The sequence below is a fragment of the Leptodactylus fuscus genome, chromosome 4 (genome assembly GCF_031893055.1).
Source record: "Leptodactylus fuscus isolate aLepFus1 chromosome 4, aLepFus1.hap2, whole genome shotgun sequence".
NCBI lineage: Eukaryota > Metazoa > Chordata > Amphibia > Anura > Leptodactylidae > Leptodactylus > Leptodactylus fuscus.
In genome coordinates, this window is record NC_134268.1 from 176085321 (window position 1) to 176108258 (window position 22938).

Here is a 22938-nt window from a genome sequence, read left to right on the forward strand (position 1 = left end):
AAGCTGGGGGCAGAGATGGGGGGAAGATACTGGGGCAGAGATAGGGGGGAAAAAGATATTGGGGCAGAGATGGGTGGGACAAGATACTGGGGGCAGGCCCTCTCTGGCCACTAGTAGAGAGGCGTTGGGGTCCACGGCCCGCGCTGCAGGTGGTTTGCGCAGGCATCAGGGGGCCAACGACGAAGTCGGGGTTATAGCTATAGTGGATTTGGATGTTTGTTCCTCAATCACACAAAAACGGCTGAACGGATTTGCATGAAATTTGCCACATACAAAGATAGGAACCCCGATTAAAAAATAGGCTTTTTATCATTGTGCCTCTGATGGGGGAGAACTTTGAAACATTTCAGCAACATCCGTTCAGCCCTTTGTAACACAGAAGCTGCTCCGACAGTCACATAACCAAACCCCTGTAATCACAATTGCCCAGTGTAGCAGAGCTTACGCGGTGCTGTAGCACAACTCTGTAGGCTCTCCATATGCAAACATGTACATACAGCTGAGTATCCTCCGCATATGCAGCGATGTAGCAGAGCCAAGACGCGGGAGCAGGCTGATTGAACTTTGGCACATTTCAGCAACATCCATTCAGCCCTTTGTAACACAGAAGCTGCTCCCACACTGACATAAGAACACCCCTATTATCCAAATGGCCAGATGTAGCAGAGCTTAAGCAGCGCTGTAGCACTGCTCAGTACGCTCTCCATATGCAGAGATGTACATACAACTGAGTTTACTGCGCATATGCTGCGATGTAGCAGAGCCGAGACACGGGAGCAGGTGGATCATCCACAACAGCAATTGGCTAAATATAAGTGGCTCAGAGCCAACACCAACTTGCAGACGAAGTTGCGGGCATATGCTAATATATATATATATATATATATATATATATATATATATATATATATATATATATATATTTGATGTAGCATAGTTAACCCGAATTTCTGCAGTCGGACAAACTGCTGCAATGTGATATCTTATCACAAAAGACAACAAAAACCAATAAAAAGTCCTTGGAAAAACATTTTTATCACTGACCTTTCACTGGTTTTTGTTGTCTTCTGTGATAAGATATCACAGTGCAGAAGTGTAACCAACTGAAGAAGTTTAGGTTAACTCTTCTATATCTACTGTATGTGTATATATATATATATATATATATATATATATATATATATATATGTCTGTCTGTCTTTCTGTTTGTCTGTCTGTCTACCTATCCTGTCATCCATCTATCCACATTTTGTATTATATATAATACAATTGTGATTGTTGCATCTTAGTGACAAGATTAAAGCAGAAATCCATTATGCCATGAAAAATATTTATCCTCCATCTATAGCATGGGTGTCAAACTCATTTTCAGCCTTATGGTTGTATTCAAAGGGCCATTAGTAATTCTGCGACTGTATAAATAGGCTGATGTTAACCTATTGGTAGTACACATAGGTAATAGTGTTCAAATTATATCCTACTCCCTTCACAGGTAACAGTAGCCCCACAGATATGAGTGTCCTTTTTGTCCCCCCACATAGATATTGGTCACTCCCACAGGGATTAGTTCTCCCCACCCCAAATTAAATCACATACAGTCCGGACACACAATTCTGGTGAATTCCAGACTGCCCCTCTTCTATTATCCTCCTGGCTACCCTGTCACCCGCACTGTGGTAAAGAAGCACATACCTGGACACCACATCAGTGCTTTGCAGGAAAAATAGGTAAATATTCAATTTCCTCAATTCCCTACACCTGGAGACAGTAATGTGGTGAGGGGGCCTATGAAACCCTATGGTTTAGGGGCCCAGTTGTAAGTTAAACTGCTGTGACCCCTATAGCTGTTTGTTCTCTTTCTATATATGGCCGGAAAGGTTCACAGCAGTCTCCAGAGGAGCATGGATAGGAAAGAATGCCACTCCAAGTAAATCCCATGAGGCTCCTCATGGCAGATGCGGGCCTTGTGTTTGACACCTGTGAACTATAGGCTATCAATAGCTGATCACTGGGGGTCTGACTGCTGAAACCCCCCCATCAATCCTGAGAAAAAGGGTAAAACCCTTGTAAAGACAGCCAAACCCCTGGTGGGACCATTGAACTGACGATAGCCCTGTTGTACTTTGACTATCTTTGACACACCCACTGAAGTTAACGGGATTGGGGGGGGGGAGGTCTATGCATCCACCAGGTGTTCGGCAGCCTTCACACTGGCTGAATTTACAACAAATGTAAAAGACCCGGTAGGGGTCTCGGCGCACAGACCCACCCCCACTGATCAGCACTTTACACTGTTGCAAGCCAATTAGTTCCATGTTAGGTTCTGTTTCATGATGAAATTTTATGCCTAAAACTATTCCATTTTTAGCCTTCTCCACATATGAAATTGTGTCTCTTGTTACTGAAAAACTTACTGAGAGATTGTCTACTTATGTGCTCCCATCCTAAGTACTGACCTCCACTCTGCACCTTTGAGGACAAAGAAGGTCAAACTATTAATGAAAGTCTAGGAAAGTCAGGTTGAAGCTTTAATAGTTTTGCACTGTGGATTTGACATCTTGTTCATACAGGAAATCAGAGATGCTAATCATCAAAGATACAGAGAGAAGCTCAGTGCTTTGGAGGAGAGCACATAACCTTAAAATAAACTGTCAGTAAATTAGTGTCAGTGGAGAATACTGTAATTTTTTATGGACTTTTATTAATTGAATTCAATAACATTTCTTTTCTTAAAATCCTGAACTGTCTCATTCCGCCTCAAACATTATGACTAAAACCACATTCTGTGTAGGCACACACCCCTTTGACAACCAACTATCAATTGATTCCTACATTTCTAAGAGAAATATCAAAGGAACGGCATGACAGTGAGTTATTAGAAACGGTGAGCCAAAATTAGCAGGTCCTCTTTAATACTACAATTCAGAGAATTACTCTTGGTTATACATTCACGTAACATTTGATATGTTAAGATCGCCAATTGATGGATTGGTTTCCCTAAAAATCTGAGTTGGTACTTATTAATAGCATTGTCTTTTATTAGACTACTACCAGTCTTTACTGACAGCTGCAGTAAAATGGTTCAATCCTGGCATCATCCCCCAGCAACGTGCGTCTCTAGCAAAATGCTTTTTAATTGACTGCACTTCCCGAACAGCACATCACAGCTTTTACTTCACAGAAAAGAGCTGAAGAGTGTGACTCAAATGTCACGTATGGATGCAGACAGCAAAATAAAGATTTACATACACGCCTATTCATTTTTGCCAGGGAGCAGACAACATGTACGGCTAGTTCACACAGGGCACGGTTAGGCGTATTTTGGTCCTGATTTTGACGTGGGAAGCCACGTCAGAATAGGACCAAAATGCACCTGCCATGACGGTCGCGGCTTACCGCTCCAGAGTAGGCCCAAATGGATGGGCCTAGTCCAGAGGGTGCTGCCGCGAGGTGGACGTTGGGTCTGAATCAGGCGCGGAATGCGCCTAAAGAAAGGCAAGCTCACTTCTTTTTTCCATGAGTAGCGAAAAGTAAGCTAGCGGTCTACATAGACCTCTATTGTGAGGGGGAGAATTATGACGTGGATTCAGCGCCAAAATCCGCCCCCTCTTGCCCGTGTGAACGAGCCCTACAAGTTAAGATGGCCAATTTCAACATGGCAATTGACCATTTCAAGGTGTATGGGAGTCTCCCGGACCAGGATAAAGGGGATGATGGAGGTCACTGTCACAAACTTGGCAGATGCCAGTTGCATCTGATAGAAGTATTCATGACGGTCCGGGCTAAAAGGAAAAGATGAGAAAACAGAACAAGTACAATCAGAGGCCACTGGGTGTAATAAGTAGTTTTTCAGTATTGAGAATTCAGTATTTGTCTTTGGTCCCAGTATTTTTAAGACCATAGTACTCTGGACCAATTAATAAGATCTCTGTGTTACTTACAAGCATTTTGAGGTTTTGGGTGGGGTAGGGATTTTGGTCTGACAAAAAATATTACATCCACATCACTAGAATGGCATCCCAAACGCCATGAATGGCAATGTTGTCGCGCAATTGCTTTGCCATGGCATTCAATGTCAAAGGGATGATGGAAATACCCAAATACAAAAATGATGACCCTTCGTATTTAAGACCTGGAAGATGGCTTGTTTGGCTCATAGAAATTGTTCTTCACTTGCCCACAGTTTTGACATTCTGTTCCTAAGAAAACTCATCAATATTACTAACAAAGATGGAAAACCTCATCCATTTTTAGCCCTTTTTACATGATCCACATTACATCTCTATATTGATGTCATGTTTTTTTGGATAAGAACTAGTCACCTCATCTTTTTCTCCCATAGACAACCATTTTGAAACAAGCACCCTCCTCATAAACCGCACTACGACAAAGAGCTTGTAGGGTTATTGGTTACTGTGATTGTCGAGGCGTATTCTTTGATTTACGGGAAGAACAATGCTTCTACTCAGAGCAAAAAAATACATTGTGTGAATGGTAACAGTAAAATACTGCAAAGTCAAACGTGAGGCAAATGCTGTGTGTGAACTGGGCCCCATTGTTCCTTACAATAGCTGAGGAAGAACAGATCCATTAATCAATAAGGACAATTTCTCATCTACATGAAGAGAAGCTTCATCTTTGTTTTGCTCATAGTCATCAAAAGGAAAAGTCATTACCTCTAATCTCCTAAGTATTTCAGAAGACGACGGCAGAATTATTAGCTGATTAAAACCCAGAATATTCCATAGTTTATGAACAGATATGAAAGGCAAAAACACAACCAAAAAGTCACAAAAGTCAATCACATTCTTCTTATTATTCCACAATTACATACAATGTCTACAGCTTAGAAGAAATCTAGAAAGGAAAGTTAAAAGATAACATACATGTGATTATACATGACATAGTTATACAAATGCAGAAGGTATGTGGACCCCAGCATTAGAAGGTTCTGGCAGCAGGACCCTGACCCATCAGGCTTTCATTGAAGTTGCTTCTGCCACACAGCAAAACCTTTAGAAAGTCCTCAGAAACAGGAGCATATGTACAATGGCCATAAAAAGGGTGCTAAAAGTAGAAAACAAACGAACGGTCCCGTTAACTACTGTTTGACATTCGTCGACTGCTTGCTGACAGTTTCTATATGCTGCAGATAGTTGTGTTAGTGGACCACTTTTTTGGCCCCATCTATTCCTTCTGATGCCCCCTTCCATTTCCACATACACTCAACCAAATGTACATGTATTCTTGAAGGGTAAAGCTGGCCATTCTTATTACAAGTATGTAATTTCTTCCGTTATTACCTACCACTGACCAAAACTTGGGGCACCCCCCAAACATATTAGCTGGGCAGCTGGTCCTACCAAAAGTAGATTGCCAAGGTTTATCTACTGTGTATGGACACCTCAAAAATAAAAGAGTAATGACGCTAAACTAAAAAAAAAGCAAAAAAAGGAAAGACTCTCAAAGGGGTATTCCAGTTATTTCAAGTTACCCCCTGTGCACAGGATTGTGGATTGGTGCTGACCATTGGAATGGGGGTCCCCCGTCTAAATGGAGGGACAACTCAAGCATGTTTGTTGCTACTCCATTCATTTTCTATGGGAATCCAAATACAGTGTTTGGCTATCACAAGAAGTTTAATAAAAGTGAATGGAGTGGTCGTACATGTGTGACCACAGACCTCGCTCGTGACTGGTGGAGGTCCCAGTGTTTAACCCCTACCAATCAGCAACGTCTGATGATATAAAAGGAATAACCCTTAAAGTTTTGCATAACTGTAGAGCAAATGTCCATAATTTGTGGAACTTTAACTATGATCATGTAGAATATGAGATGAGATAAAAAAACAGATAATACAAAAAGGATGTAGTATCAGATGATCAGATCATGTATCAGATGATGTATGTAATGAAGAAAACAGAAAAACTGTACTGTGGCGTCTATGAGAGACTTTACAAGTGCAGCTTTATGATGCAGTGTTTATTTGGCACATTACATAGGCACATTATACCATTTACTATGCTATATACACGTTGCATAAGTAATAAAGACACATTTGTTAGATAAAGCTGTACGAGGAGATGAACTACAGGACTGTAAATTGTTGTTTTACAATGTGCTTACATCTTAGCCCTTGAAGGGCACAGACAATTTTCTCAGCTAACTCTTCTGATGTGAGGGCATATAACCATTCATGGCATAGCAAGGTGGGGGCACTAGAGATCGCCCAACATGAGATGACTAAAAAGCCCTTTAATTCTAATTAATTCAGGTTCATAGTAATGAGTTTAGTGAGGACGCTGGTAGAAAGGATGAGTATTTTGTATTATCTCTTTATTATCTCTTATATTAGACATGATCACAGTTAGAGTTCCATGGATGATAGACATTAGCTTTACAGTCTGCAAATGCAAAACTTAAAGGGTTATTCATCAGATATTGGTGCTTGGTAGGGGTTAAACACTGGGACCTCCACCAGTCACAAGAACGGGGTTTGTGGTCACATTGCTGTGTGTCCAGCACTGTCACCCAGTAGTTGGCATACGTGCTTATGGCTACCTAATGGTCCCCATTGTACTGTTTTGTAATTTGTCCATTTTACAGTGTCTGCCCACTCTGGCCCATCTTTCCTGCCAGCAAGTTCATGGGTGACATCATTTAGGGAACTGTTTAGCAGGCAGTCATTTCCTGATGATACACACAGCTCCCATATATTACTGGGTATCCTCCATTGTGACAGCTCCTTCTACTTGTGTGCAGACCCTCTTCAACTAATTCCTTTTATAGGGTTAGTCCCACTTTAGGGCATATTGCTACCTAACACGGTGGGGTTTGGCCTCTCCTGAAAATAAAGTGGTCTAGCACTAATTTAGCATTGCACCCACTTCAGTGCACTGGCCCCTGTCTGGCAACTGAACCGTGGCCCCATGCAAGTGAATAGGGTCAGCAGCCGACATGTATGGAAGCACTAAATAAGTACCATTTGCTGTTCGTTCTCAAGATCACTGGGCCGGAATTAAAAAAAACGCGTTGCCCACATCAACCAATCCCATCATTAATTTTTCAAGAGCCCTATAAGAAATGGAAGCTGTGCGTCAATTGGTTGCTATGGGCAGCAAAGACTATTTTTCTTTCAGACAGCTTCATAAATCTTCCGCTACAGAGTTTTCCTTGGATATGATCTATTTCTATAGACGTAGCTGGTATATCCTAGCAGGAGCCATTATGTATAGCACTCAGTGTCATGATGTCTGTAGAGCCGCTCTCTCCAGGCCTCACTTGATAGATATTGTAGATGTCTGACCAATGTGAACAATTTGCTACAGGGACCCCCCAGCATGACCTCCATCAGTTTCCTGTTCCATTTCACACACTCGGTGTCACACAAATCGTACAATAACAAGTGTGCAGAAATACTGAAAAATTTCATGAAAATGTAGAGAAAGAATGTACATAATTATTATTATCATTGTTTTATTGGAAAACGCGAAATTATGAATGTAACGCACATATATGATAATAACTATCCTGGAACTTGTAGTGCGAGAAATGTATGATCATCTATGGAACTATTTACATCCCCAGTTAGAGGGTCTGTAGATGCAAAAATGGAGGCTAAATATGGATGAAAATGGAAGCAAAGGGATCAAGTCCTGTACACAAAAAAATGGATCCATCTATAATATTTTTTTTTTAGACACCAAAATGTATTGTATTACATGGCGACCATACAAATGGCCGAAAGAACTGCAACGAGCAGATGTTGTGTAAGGGAGATTCAAGTGGTGACTTTTGACTTAGAAATCATATCATACAGTCCTATGAAAAAGTTTGGGCACCCCTATTAATCTTAATCATTTTTAGTTCTAAATATTTTGGTGTTTATAACAGCCATTTCAGTTTGATATATCTAATAACTGATGGACACAGTAATATTTCAGGATTAAAATGAGGTTTATTGTACTAACAGAAAATGTGCAATATGCATTAAACCAAAATTTGACCGGTGCAAAAGTATGGGCACCTCAACAGAAAAGTGACATTAATATTTAGTAGATCCTCCTTTTGCAAAGATAACAGCCTCTAGTCGCTTCCTGTAGCTTTTAATCAGTTCCTGGATAAAGGTATTTTGGACAAACAATTCAAGTTCAGTTAAGTTAGATAGTCGCCGAGCATGGACAGCCCGCTTCAAATCATCCCACAGATGTTCAATGATATTCAGGTCTGGGGACTGGGATGGCCATTCCAGAACATTGTAATTGTTCCTCTGCATGAATGCCTGAGGATTTGGAGCGGTGTTTTGGATCATTGTCTTGCTGAAATATCCATCCCCGGCGTAACTTCAACTTCGTCACTGATTCTTGAACATTATTCTCAAGAATCTGCTGATACTGAGTGGAATCCATGCGACTCTCAACTTTAACAAGATTCCCGATGCCGGCATTGGCCACACAGCCCCAAAGCATGATGGAACCTCCACCAAATTTTACAGTGGGTAGCATGTGTTTTTCTTGGAATGCTGTTTCTTTTTGGACGCCATGCATAACGCCTTTTTTTATAACCAAACTACTCAATTTTTGTTTCCAAAATGAAGCTGCCTTGTCCAAATGTGCTTTTTCATACCTCAGGCAACTCTATTTGTGGCGTACGTGCAGAAACGGCTTCTTTCTCATCACTCTCCCATACAGCTTCTATTTGTGCAAAGTGCGCTGTATAGTTGACCGATGCACAGTGACACCATCTGCAGCAAGACGATGCTGCAGCTCTTTGGAGGTGGTCTGTGGATTGTCCTTGACTGTTCTCACCATTCTTCTTCTCTGCCTTTCTGATATTTTTCTTGGCCTGCCACTTCTGGGCTTAACAAGAACTGTCCCTGTGGTCTTCCATTTCCTTACTATGTTCCTCACAGTGGAAACTGACAGGTTAAATCTCTGAGACAACTTTTTGTATCCTTCCCCTGAACAACTATGTTGAACAATCTTTGTTTTCAGATCATTTGAGAGTTGTTTTGAGTAGCCCATGATGCCACTCTTCAGAGGAGATTCAAATAGGAGATCAACTTGCAATTGGCCACCTTAAATACCTTTTCTTATGATTGGATACATCTGGCTATGAAGTTCAAAGCTCACTGAGGTTACAAAACCAATTTTGTGCTTCAGTAAGTCAGTAAAAAGTAGTTAGGGGAATTCAAATCAATAAAATGATAAGGGTGCCCATACTTTTGCACTGGTCAAATTTTGGTTTAATGCATATTGCACATTTTCTGTTAGTACAATAAACCTCATTTCAATCCTGAAATATTACTGTGTCCATCAGTTATTAGATATATCAAACTGAAATGGCTGTTGCAAACACCAAAATATTTAGAACAAAAAATGATTAAGATTAATAGGGGTGCCCAAACTTTTTCATAGGACTGTATTTGATGAGTCCAAGTCCTTTCCGCTGTTGTATACAAGGATTTACCATCTACGTACAAAGACTACATTAGTGATGGCGGCTCTATGGTGGTCCATGGTGCTTTCTGTCAGATCACACATATTCAGTCTGCCATACTGAAGTAAAGTGACACCTGCTGCAAATCCATTTCACTTTTTCACTGCAATATCTTCCGTATCAAACGGCTATTAAATTTTCACATCTAGAAGGCGGACCGGAGGACCATTTCAATGGATCTTACATCATTTCTATACTAATGGCGTTTCGACTCCCCGTGCACTTCTGTCTGCTTTCACCTACTGGGAACTAGGACGATACACTCAAGACACCAAGCAAGAACATAAGATAATTACATGAAGAGTAAAAAGCTTCTGGGAAGGTGGTCTCAATATAAAGGCGGACATATAGCGACAACAGGAGCGCATTGATTGATGAATATGTGCAAGCCTGGGAAGTCACATGTCCAAGTCAGTCAGAGGCAAAGAAGAAAACAGAGAATATTTTACTTGTGATCAGACATTGATTTACTAAGAGACAGCAGCTTAAAGGCAGCTTGACGGGAGAACTCCAAATTATAGAATATTAAATATTAAAGGTGCGGATATAATTGGCGCTGAATTAAATAAACACAAATCAATAGTTATGGGTTCCCCTTCTACCGAATAACCGCACAACATGCTGACGCTGCAAAATAAAATGGCTGCTGTAATAAATCGCTTGCAGAAAGCACTTCAGGATCTCATTAGTTCTTATCAAAGTCATTTTACACCACCACAAATGTAAGACTATAATGCAGAGTAGTCTATTTAAAATCACTCATACAGAAAGAACAACTCTGTCAGGCTGCATTCACACGTTCAGGTTTTAGCAAGCAATTTTTAAAGCGAGAATTTAAATGGAGCGAATGTATAAAGGACGGGTGCTGCGTCGTCTTCCAACCCACAATAACTACATGCAAAAACGTGCACACGATCCCTAAAGGGAGTCTGTCACCATGGTGAAGCATATTAAACCAGCAACACAGTTAGATAGGTCAGGCTCACCGGAACGTAACGCTCATTTCCCCATGAAAGTTCAGGCCTCCGTTACTGAGATATTCATTTATTTCACAATATGCAAATGAGCAGTCTGGAGCTCCAAGGACGGCTCCACAGCGCTAAACTGCTACACTCCAAACTGCTCTAATATGCCGGCATTCACATGAGAGCTCAGGGCCAGGCAAGATTTCAACATTTCCACATTCTCTGGCAATAACAAAGGAGGGTTATTAGAGCAACAGAACCTCCCTCGGTGCTCCAGATTGCTCATTTGCATAGGGTGAAATAAATGGCAATGGAGGCACAAATTTTCAGGGGGAAAAGGCATTACATTCAGATGACCCTGACCTGCCTAACTGTATTGCTTGTTTAATATACTTCACCCTAGTGACAGACTCCCTTTAATACTACCTCTACCAACTGCAGTTTGCATCCTTTATAGGCGCTGATCCACTGACTTCGGCATACAGGTGTCTTCCATATGACCCCACTCTAGCAGAGCATAAAGGCATATGCATCGTCTCTATTCTAGATGGGTTTTCCCCATCTCAGAGTCTCAGCAGGCTGCCTGCCATGTCTGCTTCTCACTTCCTGTATTTGTCTCCCCTCTCCTCCCTCTGGCTAAACGGGACACAGAACACTTATGTAGATCAGATAATACGCAGATGCTTGTACAGAATGGACTCAGCGTTATCTGTGTGTTTACATAGTGAGATAAACGACTCTGCTTCATCAGCAAACTTCTATTAGCTGAACGATTGTCCTGCCAGCAAGAGCAGTGAGAGACGTCAATTGTTCTATAGGTCCGTGGTTATAGCAACGCTGTGTAAACAATGGAAGGAATAAATTCACATAGCAGGCAAACAAAGCAGAATTTAGCAATATAAAGCAATATATTTAGGAAAAGTCTTCAATTTACATAAGCTACCAGTATAGATAGGATCCTTGAGAAGGAACAACCCCTTTAAAGGGAGTCTGTCAGAAGCAAATTGGTTCTACACAATCACAGTACCTTGTAGAGGTGATTCCACAGTTTCCAAATATGCCTCTTATTTAGCTTTGGAGCCCCATTTTTAGGTAAATTGCCATCTTATTAATAGGCAAAGGAGTGCCCTAACTTTCCTGGGCTTCAGTCTCTACATTCCCTCATTTGCACACAAACAAAATGTCCAATTACATGAAAATGGGGTTCTAAAGCTGAATAACAGATTTAGAGATATAGTTGGAAACTATACAATCACCTCTGCAATGTTTTGGGATTAGGTTTATAACTAATGTACTGCTGACAGACTCCCTTTAAAGGCCATCACAGTGATCTAAAAATCCTCTGTCCTGATGTGAGCGGATACTTATACTAATAATAGTAGAATCCACTGGTGACACACACATAAGTTCAAAGGTGTAAAGGCAAAGTTCCGGTGCTATTTTATCCGCCCACACGCTTTACAGATGTACAGAGCAGTTTTGTGGACAATGTGGGCAGAATATGCAGAAGTGATTGAGTCAGAAATGCTGACAACCCAGGATGTTTCCAAGTGCAGGTTCATCGCTGGTAAACACAAAGGAAACCGAAAAAAACCCTAAAATAATTCTATAGGAACTGCTTAAGCAGAGACAGTGTAACAACACTGAACTTTAATGCTATCAGCTGTATATAGGCTACCTTTGTTGGCAGCCTATATTCTGTCTGTATGAAGGAGTAGGCCAAGACAGTCAGTCATAAAATAGGCTGTGCACGCTACAGAGTTACGGAAAAATTATTTCCCATTTCCCTTTTTTATTACTGGAACACTCTTGCTCATTCTGGAGTTAGGGACGACTTTCTATAAGGCTACGTTCACATCTGCACCAGGTGTCAGTCTGGCACAGATCCGTCAGAATAAAAAAAAAAAAAAAAACACCTGATAGATCCCATTATAATCAATGAGATGCAATGGGCTCCATTCCCGTCCCTTGTTTTTTGGGGTCCATCATTATTCTTTTTTACATTCTTCCAGTCCACCAACAGACCAGATACAGAGATGCAAACATAACATAACCACTTGTTTCTCTGTCCTTTCAGTTTCAAAAGGACGGACACCCGACGAACCCCATAATAGTCAAAGGGGTCCAGCTGGCTCCATCTGTGTCCACTGTTTTAGTGGTCCGGCTCTCCCCCAACAGACCCTAATGACGAAGAGCTGGGGCTACTGTGAACCTAGTGTAACAAGCCTCTTAAGACTACAGTACCATACTCATAAGATTATTACCTGTAAGGAACTGTCCAACTCTCAAAGCAAGCATCCAGGAAGCTGAATATTAATGGGGTTGTCCAACATATTTTTTGCTGAAATTAGTGACTGGCTCCAGTAGTCACCTAGCACACACGGGACATCATAGCTGATGTCAGCCAGGGACCTCTAAAAGGGAGACCACAGGTGGAGGACCGGGGAGAGGTGAGTATTTTATTTTAATGCTACTTGGCCCTTTCACCAACACTGTTAAACATTTAAAAAAAAAATTGGACAATCCCTTTAAGGGAATATCCTATGGGAACTGAGACACTGCAGAAAATTGGCAGATTCAGGTAAGCAGACTAATCCATTCCATACAATACAGAGAAAAATCTGCAGTGGAAATGCTGCGATTTAAAAAACGCACTTTTTTGTAAAACACAGCATGTCCATTATACCTACAGAAACGCTGGCATTTTTCGCCTAGGTATAATAGAAGCAGAAATTCGGACTTCCTGTGAAAAGTGCTACAAAAAATTGCAATGTATTTCCGCCTAGTATTTTTTCTGCATCACTTTTTGGCTGTGGTTCTCTACATGGGGACTTCGCCTTAAAGGGCTTCTTTGGGTTTTTATTTTATTTATTTTTTTAATGTAGATTGTGAGCCCCACATAGAGCTCACAATGTACATTTTTTCCCTATCAGTATGTCTTTGGAATATGGGATGGAAATCCATGCAAACATGGGGAGAACATACAAACTCCTTGCAGATGGTTTTATGCCCTTGGCGAGATTTGAACACCAGGACTCCAGCGCTGCAAGGCTGCAGTGCTAACCACTGAGCCACCGTGTGGCCCCTTTTGGGTTTTTATTTTAAAACCTATTGTTAGAATAGCTCATCAATACATCATTAGTAAGAACTGACATGCAGACCCCCGAATCGATGAGCCGCTTGGGACTGCTTCCAGGTCTATACAGTGTACAGAGACAGAAGCAGATGTCTCCATACATTGACTAGTGGGAAGCCACACTATTAGTTCAGCAACCATTCATATGATAGTAGTACAGTATAGTCCCCACACTATGCACAAAGCCATCTGCTACCTGCAGCAACCCCAAACAGGCTCCATCAAAACTATATATGAACGTCACTGATACAATGTGAACAGGGCCATACACTTGTGAGTTCATGAGCTGGAAACATTCCCAATTTCCCGTGTGAAGGAGCCAGCATCACAGAAATGTCTGACCAGCACAGAAGGATTCAGGATTATTAGCAAGTCCCGCAGTATTAGTTCTGGGAATTGGCGGTGTGCTCCGCTCAGCCATCTCCATTTCATGTCAGTGAAAAACACCTTTAATAAGCAAGGCCCAGTGACAGCATAACAGATCAACTCCACTGAGAATATACCGTCGGTAACACTTTAAAGAACACCTTTCGTCAATCACGAAAAAAACTTGACAATCCTGCTGAATCTTGACAGACGCAAATTAACTGCTTGTACTCCAGACCTCTCCTGCCATTATTGGGGACAGGAAGTAGCTGTCTCTCACCTAGAGCTATCAGCCATATTACAGTTCCTGGGATTTTGTTCCGTCACCGGGTCACTCAGTGGCCCCTTCTAATCGATATATAGTTTAACCTTAGACATAACTAGATAATTTTTTTTTTTTTTTGCTGCGGCGTTTTATATTACCTGCAAAGTGGATGGGATTCTGTCTAATTCCATGCACACACTGCAGGAAAAACGCTTTGGATGCTTTGTAAACTGAAGTATGTCAATTATACCTACAGAAACGTTGGCGGTTTCCCTATAGGTATAATAGAAGCAGAAAGTCCGCAGGGGAAAACTCTGCCGACTTTTTTTTTAAAAGAACTGCAGGAAAAACCCTTGATGCATTCCACTGTGTTTTTTCCCCCCAAACGGACTACCGAATGCATTGACAAGCAGTGAAAGCACACGGACCCCAAAGACTATAATGGGGTCCATGTACGTTCCGTGCGGTCTCTGCACGAGTCATGCGGAGAGGAAAGTAGATCATGAAGTACTTTTCTGTCCGCATGTTCCATGTGGACACCGCACGGAAAACACACAGACCCCATTATAGTCTATGGGGTCCGTGTGCTTTCATAAACTCACTGCTTGCCAATGCGTTCAGTATTCCATTAGAGGGGGTCCCCATGCGGACTCCTCGAACGGATTACCAAACACAGATGTGAACCAGGCCTTACTTAAGGAATGGCATACAAAAGTCTCCCTGGAAGGTGGTGCCCGGATCGCCCATGGACCCGTTGTTCTTTGTTACACAGTTGGACGTCTAGGCGCACCGCTGTACTGGAGAAGACTGCTAAACTAAGGCCACAGCGCCTTCACTATGAGGATTGGTAGGTGTTCCAGAGGTAAGATCCCGTCTGATCATAAAGTAATGACAAACCCAAGAGATAAGTCATGAATTATGGGCTAGAAATACTCCTTTATCCTGAAGCTCCATTTTTTTTGTTACAGATGTTTTTGAGCCAAAGCCAGGAGTGGTTTGAGAAGAACTTCCTTTGGTAGCCATTCTTGGCTTTGGCTCAAAAATCTGCATTTCCTCAACGTGGGGCCTCATTCTTAGGGCTAGTTTCACACAGGGTCCACAGTGCAGCGGCATCCAGTCGCGGCTTTCGGCTCCAGATTAGGCCCAAATGAATGGGCTTAGTCCAGAGGGTGCAGTCGCGAGGCGGATACGGCAGCTGAATCAGCAGCGGGATCCGCCTGAAGAAAGGGCAGCTCGCTTCTTTTTTATGCGAATGGGAACAAACCGCTAGCAGAAAAAAAGAACATTAGCGCTCTACTTAGACCTCTTGCCCCGTGTGAACTAGCCCTTTGACCGAGTTCACAAAGAGTTTTTTGGTCAGGAATTTGGTCAGGAATCCGCCTCAAAAAAACTCTGTGTGAACTCAGCCTTAGGGTGCATTCACACTGAGTAAACGCTAGCTTATTCTGAACGTAAAACACGTTCAGAATAAGCGGCGTCTAAAGCAGCTCCATTCATTTCTATGGGAGCGGGGATACGAGCGCTCCCCATAGAAATGAATGGGCTGCTTCTTTCACTCCGTGCAGTCCCATTGAAGTGAATGGGGAGTGCCGGCGTGTACGCTCCGGCATGAGCAGAGCTTGCCGTATACGCCGGCACTCCCCATTCACTTCAATGGGACTGCACGGAGTGAAAGAAGCAGCCCATTCATTTCTATGGGGAGCGCTCGTATCCCCGCTCCCATAGAAATGAATGGAGCTGCTTTAGACGCCGCTTATTCTGAACGTGTTTTACGTTCAGAATAAGCTAGCGTTTACTCAGTGTGAATTCACCCTTAGGGTCAGTTCACACAGAGTTTTTTGCAAGCTGAAAAAAAATCTGCTTCAGGAATTAGGAAACTTTTTTTTTTTTTTACACGATTTTTGGCATGACACAGTTTTTTGGCATGGTGCATTATATTTTGCTCTAGCACACTGTATGGACCTAGAAACTTCTCTTTTAAAAAAAAAAACGTTAGTGGTTTTTAAAGCGGTTTTTGCAAAAACTATGCCAAAAAAATAAATAAATAATTTTTTTTTTTTTGCTTCCCATTGACTAGAATGGGATTTCCAGGTGGAATCCGCCTGAAGATAGGTCATGTCGCTTTTTTTTTCCCCTGCTAGCTAAAAAAAAACGCTAGAGGAAAAAAAACTGCTAGCGACTCCCATTGAAATGAATGGGAGGCGATTTTTCAGGCTGATTTTGAAGCGGATTGGACAGCATTTTCCATGTGACAGGTGTCCTATCAGAGTGAATTCACACTGTTTTTAGAGCTGATTTATTGGTACTTTCCACTTCAAAATCTGCTTCAAAAATGCCCCAATTTGCCTTTCATTGTCTTCAATGGAGGATAGTGACCAATACGTCTTTTTTTTAACAGCACAAAAATAAGCCCCCTACCCTATAGCACTGCGTATTCAGCGTCAAAATCTCTGCTAAAACCGCACAATTTAGCCACAATGATCAACCCCCAAACAAAGAAGGTGCCTCGGATTTTCTGCCACAGTTTCAACAGGCAAAATACATGTTAGGGTGCAAAAAAGAAAAAAGTTCTATGGGGAGGCTTTTTTCCGCGTGGGAATCTAATGTGGATTCCGTGCTAATTCCGCACGGAATCCGCGCCATTTTCATCTGCGTGTGAATACACCCTGCAGATTTTTGCTTTTTTTTTGGGGGGGGGGGGGGGATTCAATGTGAACCCAGTTTAGGAAAGGATAGATTTATATTTTCCTGCGGAAGTGTCCTATTATGAAGTGATGTACATGTATATACAGATGTATTACGCTGAGGCACAACAAGATGAGGAATTATCGTGTTTTCTAGGCTGCAGCACATCTTGACTTAATTTCTTTGATAACCTAATCTAAATATTTCCGCCATCTGATGACATCTTTACTAAGGAATAGCATACACAAGTTTCTACAATAAAGCCATGCATATTAATGATGAAAACATGTAATGTGCTTGCAGCGGTGTCACTGACCCCCAGCCTCGCAATGAGCTGATTTGTCAAGAGCAGTGTATGGCTGCAGAGTAGATTTAGCCTCAGGTAACGTACACATAAGGAAAGGGTTAAATGAGAACTCAGGATGCCGCACAACCTGGCACTGCCTGACGTGGCCACGGGGACAGGAGCAGCTGCCCTTTAGGACAAGTTTCATTTTAGCTATTGGATACAATGGTAAATCATCTGTCATTCAGGAACCAGAGCTGCTCAGCCCCTGGCTATGGCAGAATAAACCAGCGCTGCCAATCAAACTGCAAGAGAGCATTCACAGGGCACGCAACGCATCCCGGATTATCCTCTGCACTGCATGAACTGTCTATGACACTGAGTTACAGATAGCAATGCCTGGACATAGGATCACCCGCATAGCTGTGCACAGGAAGGGTTAAGTACATTGTAACTGCCCATCAGTTACAGTAATAATAATACATTTTATACATATTCCGCAACAATTTGTAACATTGTTACTATATAATAAATAGTGGTATAAAAGGTAATGGAGAACTTATAGGGCACCCGATGCCAGGAGGAGGGTTAGGAAGAGCAGGGAAGGGCTCTACTTATGTTTTATAGGACCACAAAAACAGCATTGACTGATCTGTCATATGACGATGGCACCTGACGGACCCTGGACTGTAATGTGATCCATTCAGATTCCATTATGGTGTCCATCATTCTTCTAGATAATATAGCACTGCAGGTCTCTGCTGAAATTCGGACAATATTGCACTGGCGTATTTTTCCCTCTTCACGTGTTTCTGAAAACCATAATTGCAGATCCCAAAATCCACATTACTGGATGTCATCACAGAAAAGCCACAGATTACCCCATTAAATTACAATAGGGCTAATCCACATATCGATCTCCTAGCCATCAGCATCCTGACAATTTTTCCTGAATAATCTGTGGTGGATTTACCTATGCAAAATCTGTGCTATGTGAACATGGCCACAAATGATGAGCCCCTACTAAAGGAGAAAGGTCTGACCTTAGCTCTGTACACACAATCCCTGGCAAATAGAATAGAAAACATTATAAGGAATAAGCAATGACAGGGGTGTAAAAGATCAGACAACAGCGTAAGAACAAGCACCATTCCCACAGGCAGGGATGATGTGCGGACACCAATTCACCCGGGTATTTTGGAGAAGTGGGCACTCGTTGTCGCCTGGTTTTATTTATTGGGGGGGGGGGGCATTTTTTTTTTTTACAGGGGTTTTCATTACAATGGTCTATATTACCTGAGCAATAGAGCAAGTGACCAAGTGTAAGACAGAGAAGACCTGCAGTCCTATGCAAAATCACAGGTAATGCAGCAGATTATGATGGAAGCAATAAATAAATCTTTCTACATACCTACAACTGCTCCACTCATATCTACACACATACATACTCTGCTACACATATATATCCACCTGCACCACACATATATACTCTGCTACACTCATATATCCATCTGCTACACACATATATACACCTGCACCACACATATATACTCTGCTACACTCAAACATTTATCTGCTCCATTCATACATACTATGCTACACTCATATATACACCTGCTACACACACACATTCTCTGCTATACACATACTTACACTCACTCCACTCATACATACTCTGCTACACTCATACCTACACCTGCTGCACTCACACATACACCTGCTGCGCACTCACTACACTCACACATGCTCTCTACTACACTCACACATACACCTGCTGCACTCACACATACTCTCTACTACACTCACACATACACCTGCTGCACTCACACATACTCTCTACTACACTCACACATACACCTGCTGCACTCATACATACTCTCTACTACACTCACACATACACCTGCTGCACTCATACATACTCTCTACTATACTCACTCACACATACTCTCTACTATACTCACACATACACCTGCTGCACTCATACATACTCTCTACTACACTCACTCACACATACACCTGCTACACTCACACATGCTCTCTACTACACTCACACATACACCTGCTGCACTCACACATACTCTCTACTACACTCACACATACACCTGCTGCACTCACACATACTCTCTACTACACTCACACATACACCTGCTGCACTCATACATACTCTCTACTATACTCACACATACACCTGCTGCACTCATACATACTCTCTACTATACTCACTCACACATACTCTCTACTATATACTCACACATACACCTGCTGCACTCATACATACTCTCTACTATACTCACACATACACCTGCTGCACTCATACATACTCTCTACTATACTCACTCACACATACTCTCTACTATATACTCACACATACACCTGCTGCACTCATACATACTCTCTACTACACTCACTCACACATACACCTGCTGCACTCACACATACTCTCTACTACTCCAGCCCTGCACTTCAGCTCTGCTTCATCTTTCAAACTCAGCTTTGCAACGCAGTATCTTTCCAATATCCGGCAAACTCAGCTCCACTACATCTGCCATTTAAGTTTAAACTAGCTGCGAGGTCCAACTCTGCTACATCTTATAACACATCCAGCTCTGCTTCATATGTAAGGACACTTCCACTACAGCTGACAGACTCAGCTCGACTTCACCTCTCCAACTCAGCCCTGCTGCATCTGGAGAAAGTTGTATCGGGCAGCAGAGGGCACCTCCCGGCAGCAGCAGCCCCTCACCCCCCGCCCTGCTGAGGGCACCTACCTGAGGAGAGTGACGAGCCCGAGAGGCTGGAGTTGCTGGATGCTGCCATGCTGGACAGCTGTGGTGAGGCTGGAGCTCTCCTCAGCCCATGTCAGCCAGCGTGCATCCTCCCACTACTTCCTGCTCTGTCAGATGACGCGCTCCCTGTCCTTCCAGGTGTCGGTGTGTGGAGTCCTGTCACATCGGAGTCCTGCAGCCTGTGCCGGGATGAGCAGCGCCGAGAGCCCGGGCTCCCTCAGCCGCCTCCCACCCGATGTGTGTGCAGGCACAAAGGCAGTGCTGGAGATAGATGGCAGCGTGCTGGGGGCTGGAGCCTGCCCTCTCCTCTGTGCTGCTAGGCAAGCGCAAGCTGAAGAGTCAACTTGTGGATGGCATCCAAGTGCTGCTATCTGCAAACATTGCACAAGCCCTGTGTGTGTTTGTGTATTGTGCGTCTGGCACAGCACCAAGTTACATTATGTGTCTACGGAAGAGTCAGACAATAATACACAAGACATGCAGCAGAGGAGGGAATCTCTGTGACATCATAGGGTGAAGTACCTGGCCAGTGAAAGGGTTAATAACAGGGTATAATGGGGGGACTCTGATCATGGATAAGCTCAGTTCTTCATTGGGCTGTCACCAAAATATACCAAGGTGGCAACAGGTGCTACCGACCATATCCTCGTAATGGTCCACAAAGTTCAGTCACTGACCAAAATAAGATTTTTAATTTATTTTTAATCCTACAGTCAGGATGGAAGTAGAATATGGTCATGGTTTCCTGGGAGGAGCGTTTCTTTAAATTCAGTATTTTTACACATGATAACCATCATGTATGCCATAAGAGTTCTCACATTTGTTGCCACTAGAGATGAGCGAGTACTGTTCGGATCAGCCGATCCGAACAGCACACTCCATAGAAATGAATGGATGCACCTGGTGCTTCCGCTTTGACGTCGGCCGGCCGCTTAACCCCCCGCGTGCCGGCTACATCCATTCATTTCTATGCGAGCGTGCTGTTCGGATCGGCTGATCCGAACAGTACTCGCTCATCTCTAGTTGTCACCAAGCTCTCCCATGCTCCTGAATAAGTCCTGTATAGCTATGTAGAATTACATTTCAGGATCTTAGGCGAGTAGGGTTACAGCCTCAGTAGGGCTCTAGTCACATCTGTGTCTGAGGCTCAGGTAGGAGTCCCTGTCAGAAAGGTCATACAGAATATCGCAGCTTACAATAATGCGAGGCCTCGTGCCAGTACCTGACAGATCATATTATAGTGAATGGGGTCCGTCAGCCACCAATAGTGTCCTCCAGGTCATGGGCCGGCACTTCTGTTAATTTTATTGATCTGATCCTATAACAGTAGGTTCACACTAGTGTTGGCCTATCCATTGTTCTGGTCCTATGATGAAAAGCTGGACCACTGCAACTACAGACACATACAAAGCCTGATGGGCCCCATTATCTGTAATGGGATCTGTTGGGTGTCCGTTCTTTTACTCTGAAACTGCTGAATAAAAAGATTGGACTTGCAGAACTTTTTCATCCAGCGACTTTCAATGCACATTTCTAGGGTCTCCAAATGTAGACTCCAATGCAGATGTGAATATAGCCAAGCAGGGCAGACAAACCAATGCAGATGTGAACAGAGTCTAACCATAACGCTCTACAGTTCTTGCATTTAGATGGATAGGCTGTATACTTTATCTGTAGGTGCAATTTTCATTTAGATATCATGGTACAGATGAAGCAACTACCTTGGATTATGCATTAGAACACGGTATAAGGCTGTGTTCACATGTATGTTTTGGTTTCCACTCTTAACCCCTTCCCTCATCTTGCTGTTATGAACAGGTATGCATTAATGCATATTGTTGTACATTTATGGCATAATCATGGAGCTGAGCCCATGACCGCAGTGTTTGTAAGCTGCAGGGTGCCATGTTGCTGCAATAGCCTGGATCAGATCTGATCTTAACTGTTTAACCCCTTAGATGACGCAGTCGATAGTAACCGTGCCATGTAAATGATTAAACAGAGGGAGAGGCCTCTCTGTCACCTCATCATCCCTAATAGACAACTCACAAATAGGAAGTAATACACATTACTACTAGAGATGAGCGAACAGTGAAATGTTCGAAGTTCGATTTGAGTAGCCGCTCAATACTTGACTGTTCGATCGAACCCCATTATAGTCTATGGAGAATAAATACTTGTTTAGGGGGAAACCACTATTCGACTCAGGAGAGTCACCAAGTCCACATGACACCCCAGGAAATGATGCCAACACCCTGGAATGCAACTGGGACAGCAGGGGAAGCATGTCTGGGGGCATCTAACATGCCCAAGTTACTGTATTACGTCGGGATCCCTGTCAGCTTGCGATATGCGGGAGCTGACTTTTTCCCATAGGAATGCATTGATCAGCATTGATTGGCCGAATGCCATACAGAGTACAGCATTCGGCCAATCAACGCTGGTCAATGCATTCCTATGCCAAGATGTAACAGTGCTGGCCGTGCGCTCAACTTGGCTACACTGGAGATACCGCCGAGCTGAGCGCACGGCCAGCACTGCTACACCGGAGATGTGAACCCTGCTGCACACTCAGCTTTGCTGCATCAGAGATGTAGCAGACTGAGTGTGCGCTGAACCCTGCTGCACACTCAGCTCTGCTGCATCAGAGATGCGCTGAACCATGCTGCACACTCATCTCTGCTGCATCAGAGATGTGGCAGAGCTGAGTATGCGCTGAACCCTGCTGCACACTCAGCCCTGCTGCATCAGAGATGTGCTTAACCCTGCTGCACACTCAGCTCTGTTACATCAGAGATGCAGCAGAGCTGAGTGTGCGCTGAACCCTGCTGCACACTCAGCGCTGCTGCATCTCAGCAGAGCTGAGTGTGCAGCAGGGTTCAGCGCAAACAACGCTCTGCTTCATCTCCGGTGTAGCAGTGCTGAGCGCACGGCCAGCACTGCTACATCTC

At 43.1% G+C, this 22938-nt stretch overlaps 1 protein-coding gene across 1 annotated transcript in view; it reads right to left on the minus strand.

Annotated features, from left to right (window-relative positions):
* The window catches only part of CHN2 (chimerin 2), a 251383-nt gene extending 230965 nt beyond the window's left edge, over positions 1-20418 (minus strand). Inside the window, exon 1 of the mRNA XM_075271454.1 lies at positions 19970-20418. Coding sequence (XP_075127555.1) covers positions 19970-20018 — 49 coding nt within the window. The 5' untranslated portion in view covers positions 20019-20418. The remainder of the gene's footprint in view (positions 1-19969) is intronic.
* Between the last annotated feature and the right edge of the window lie 2520 nt (positions 20419-22938).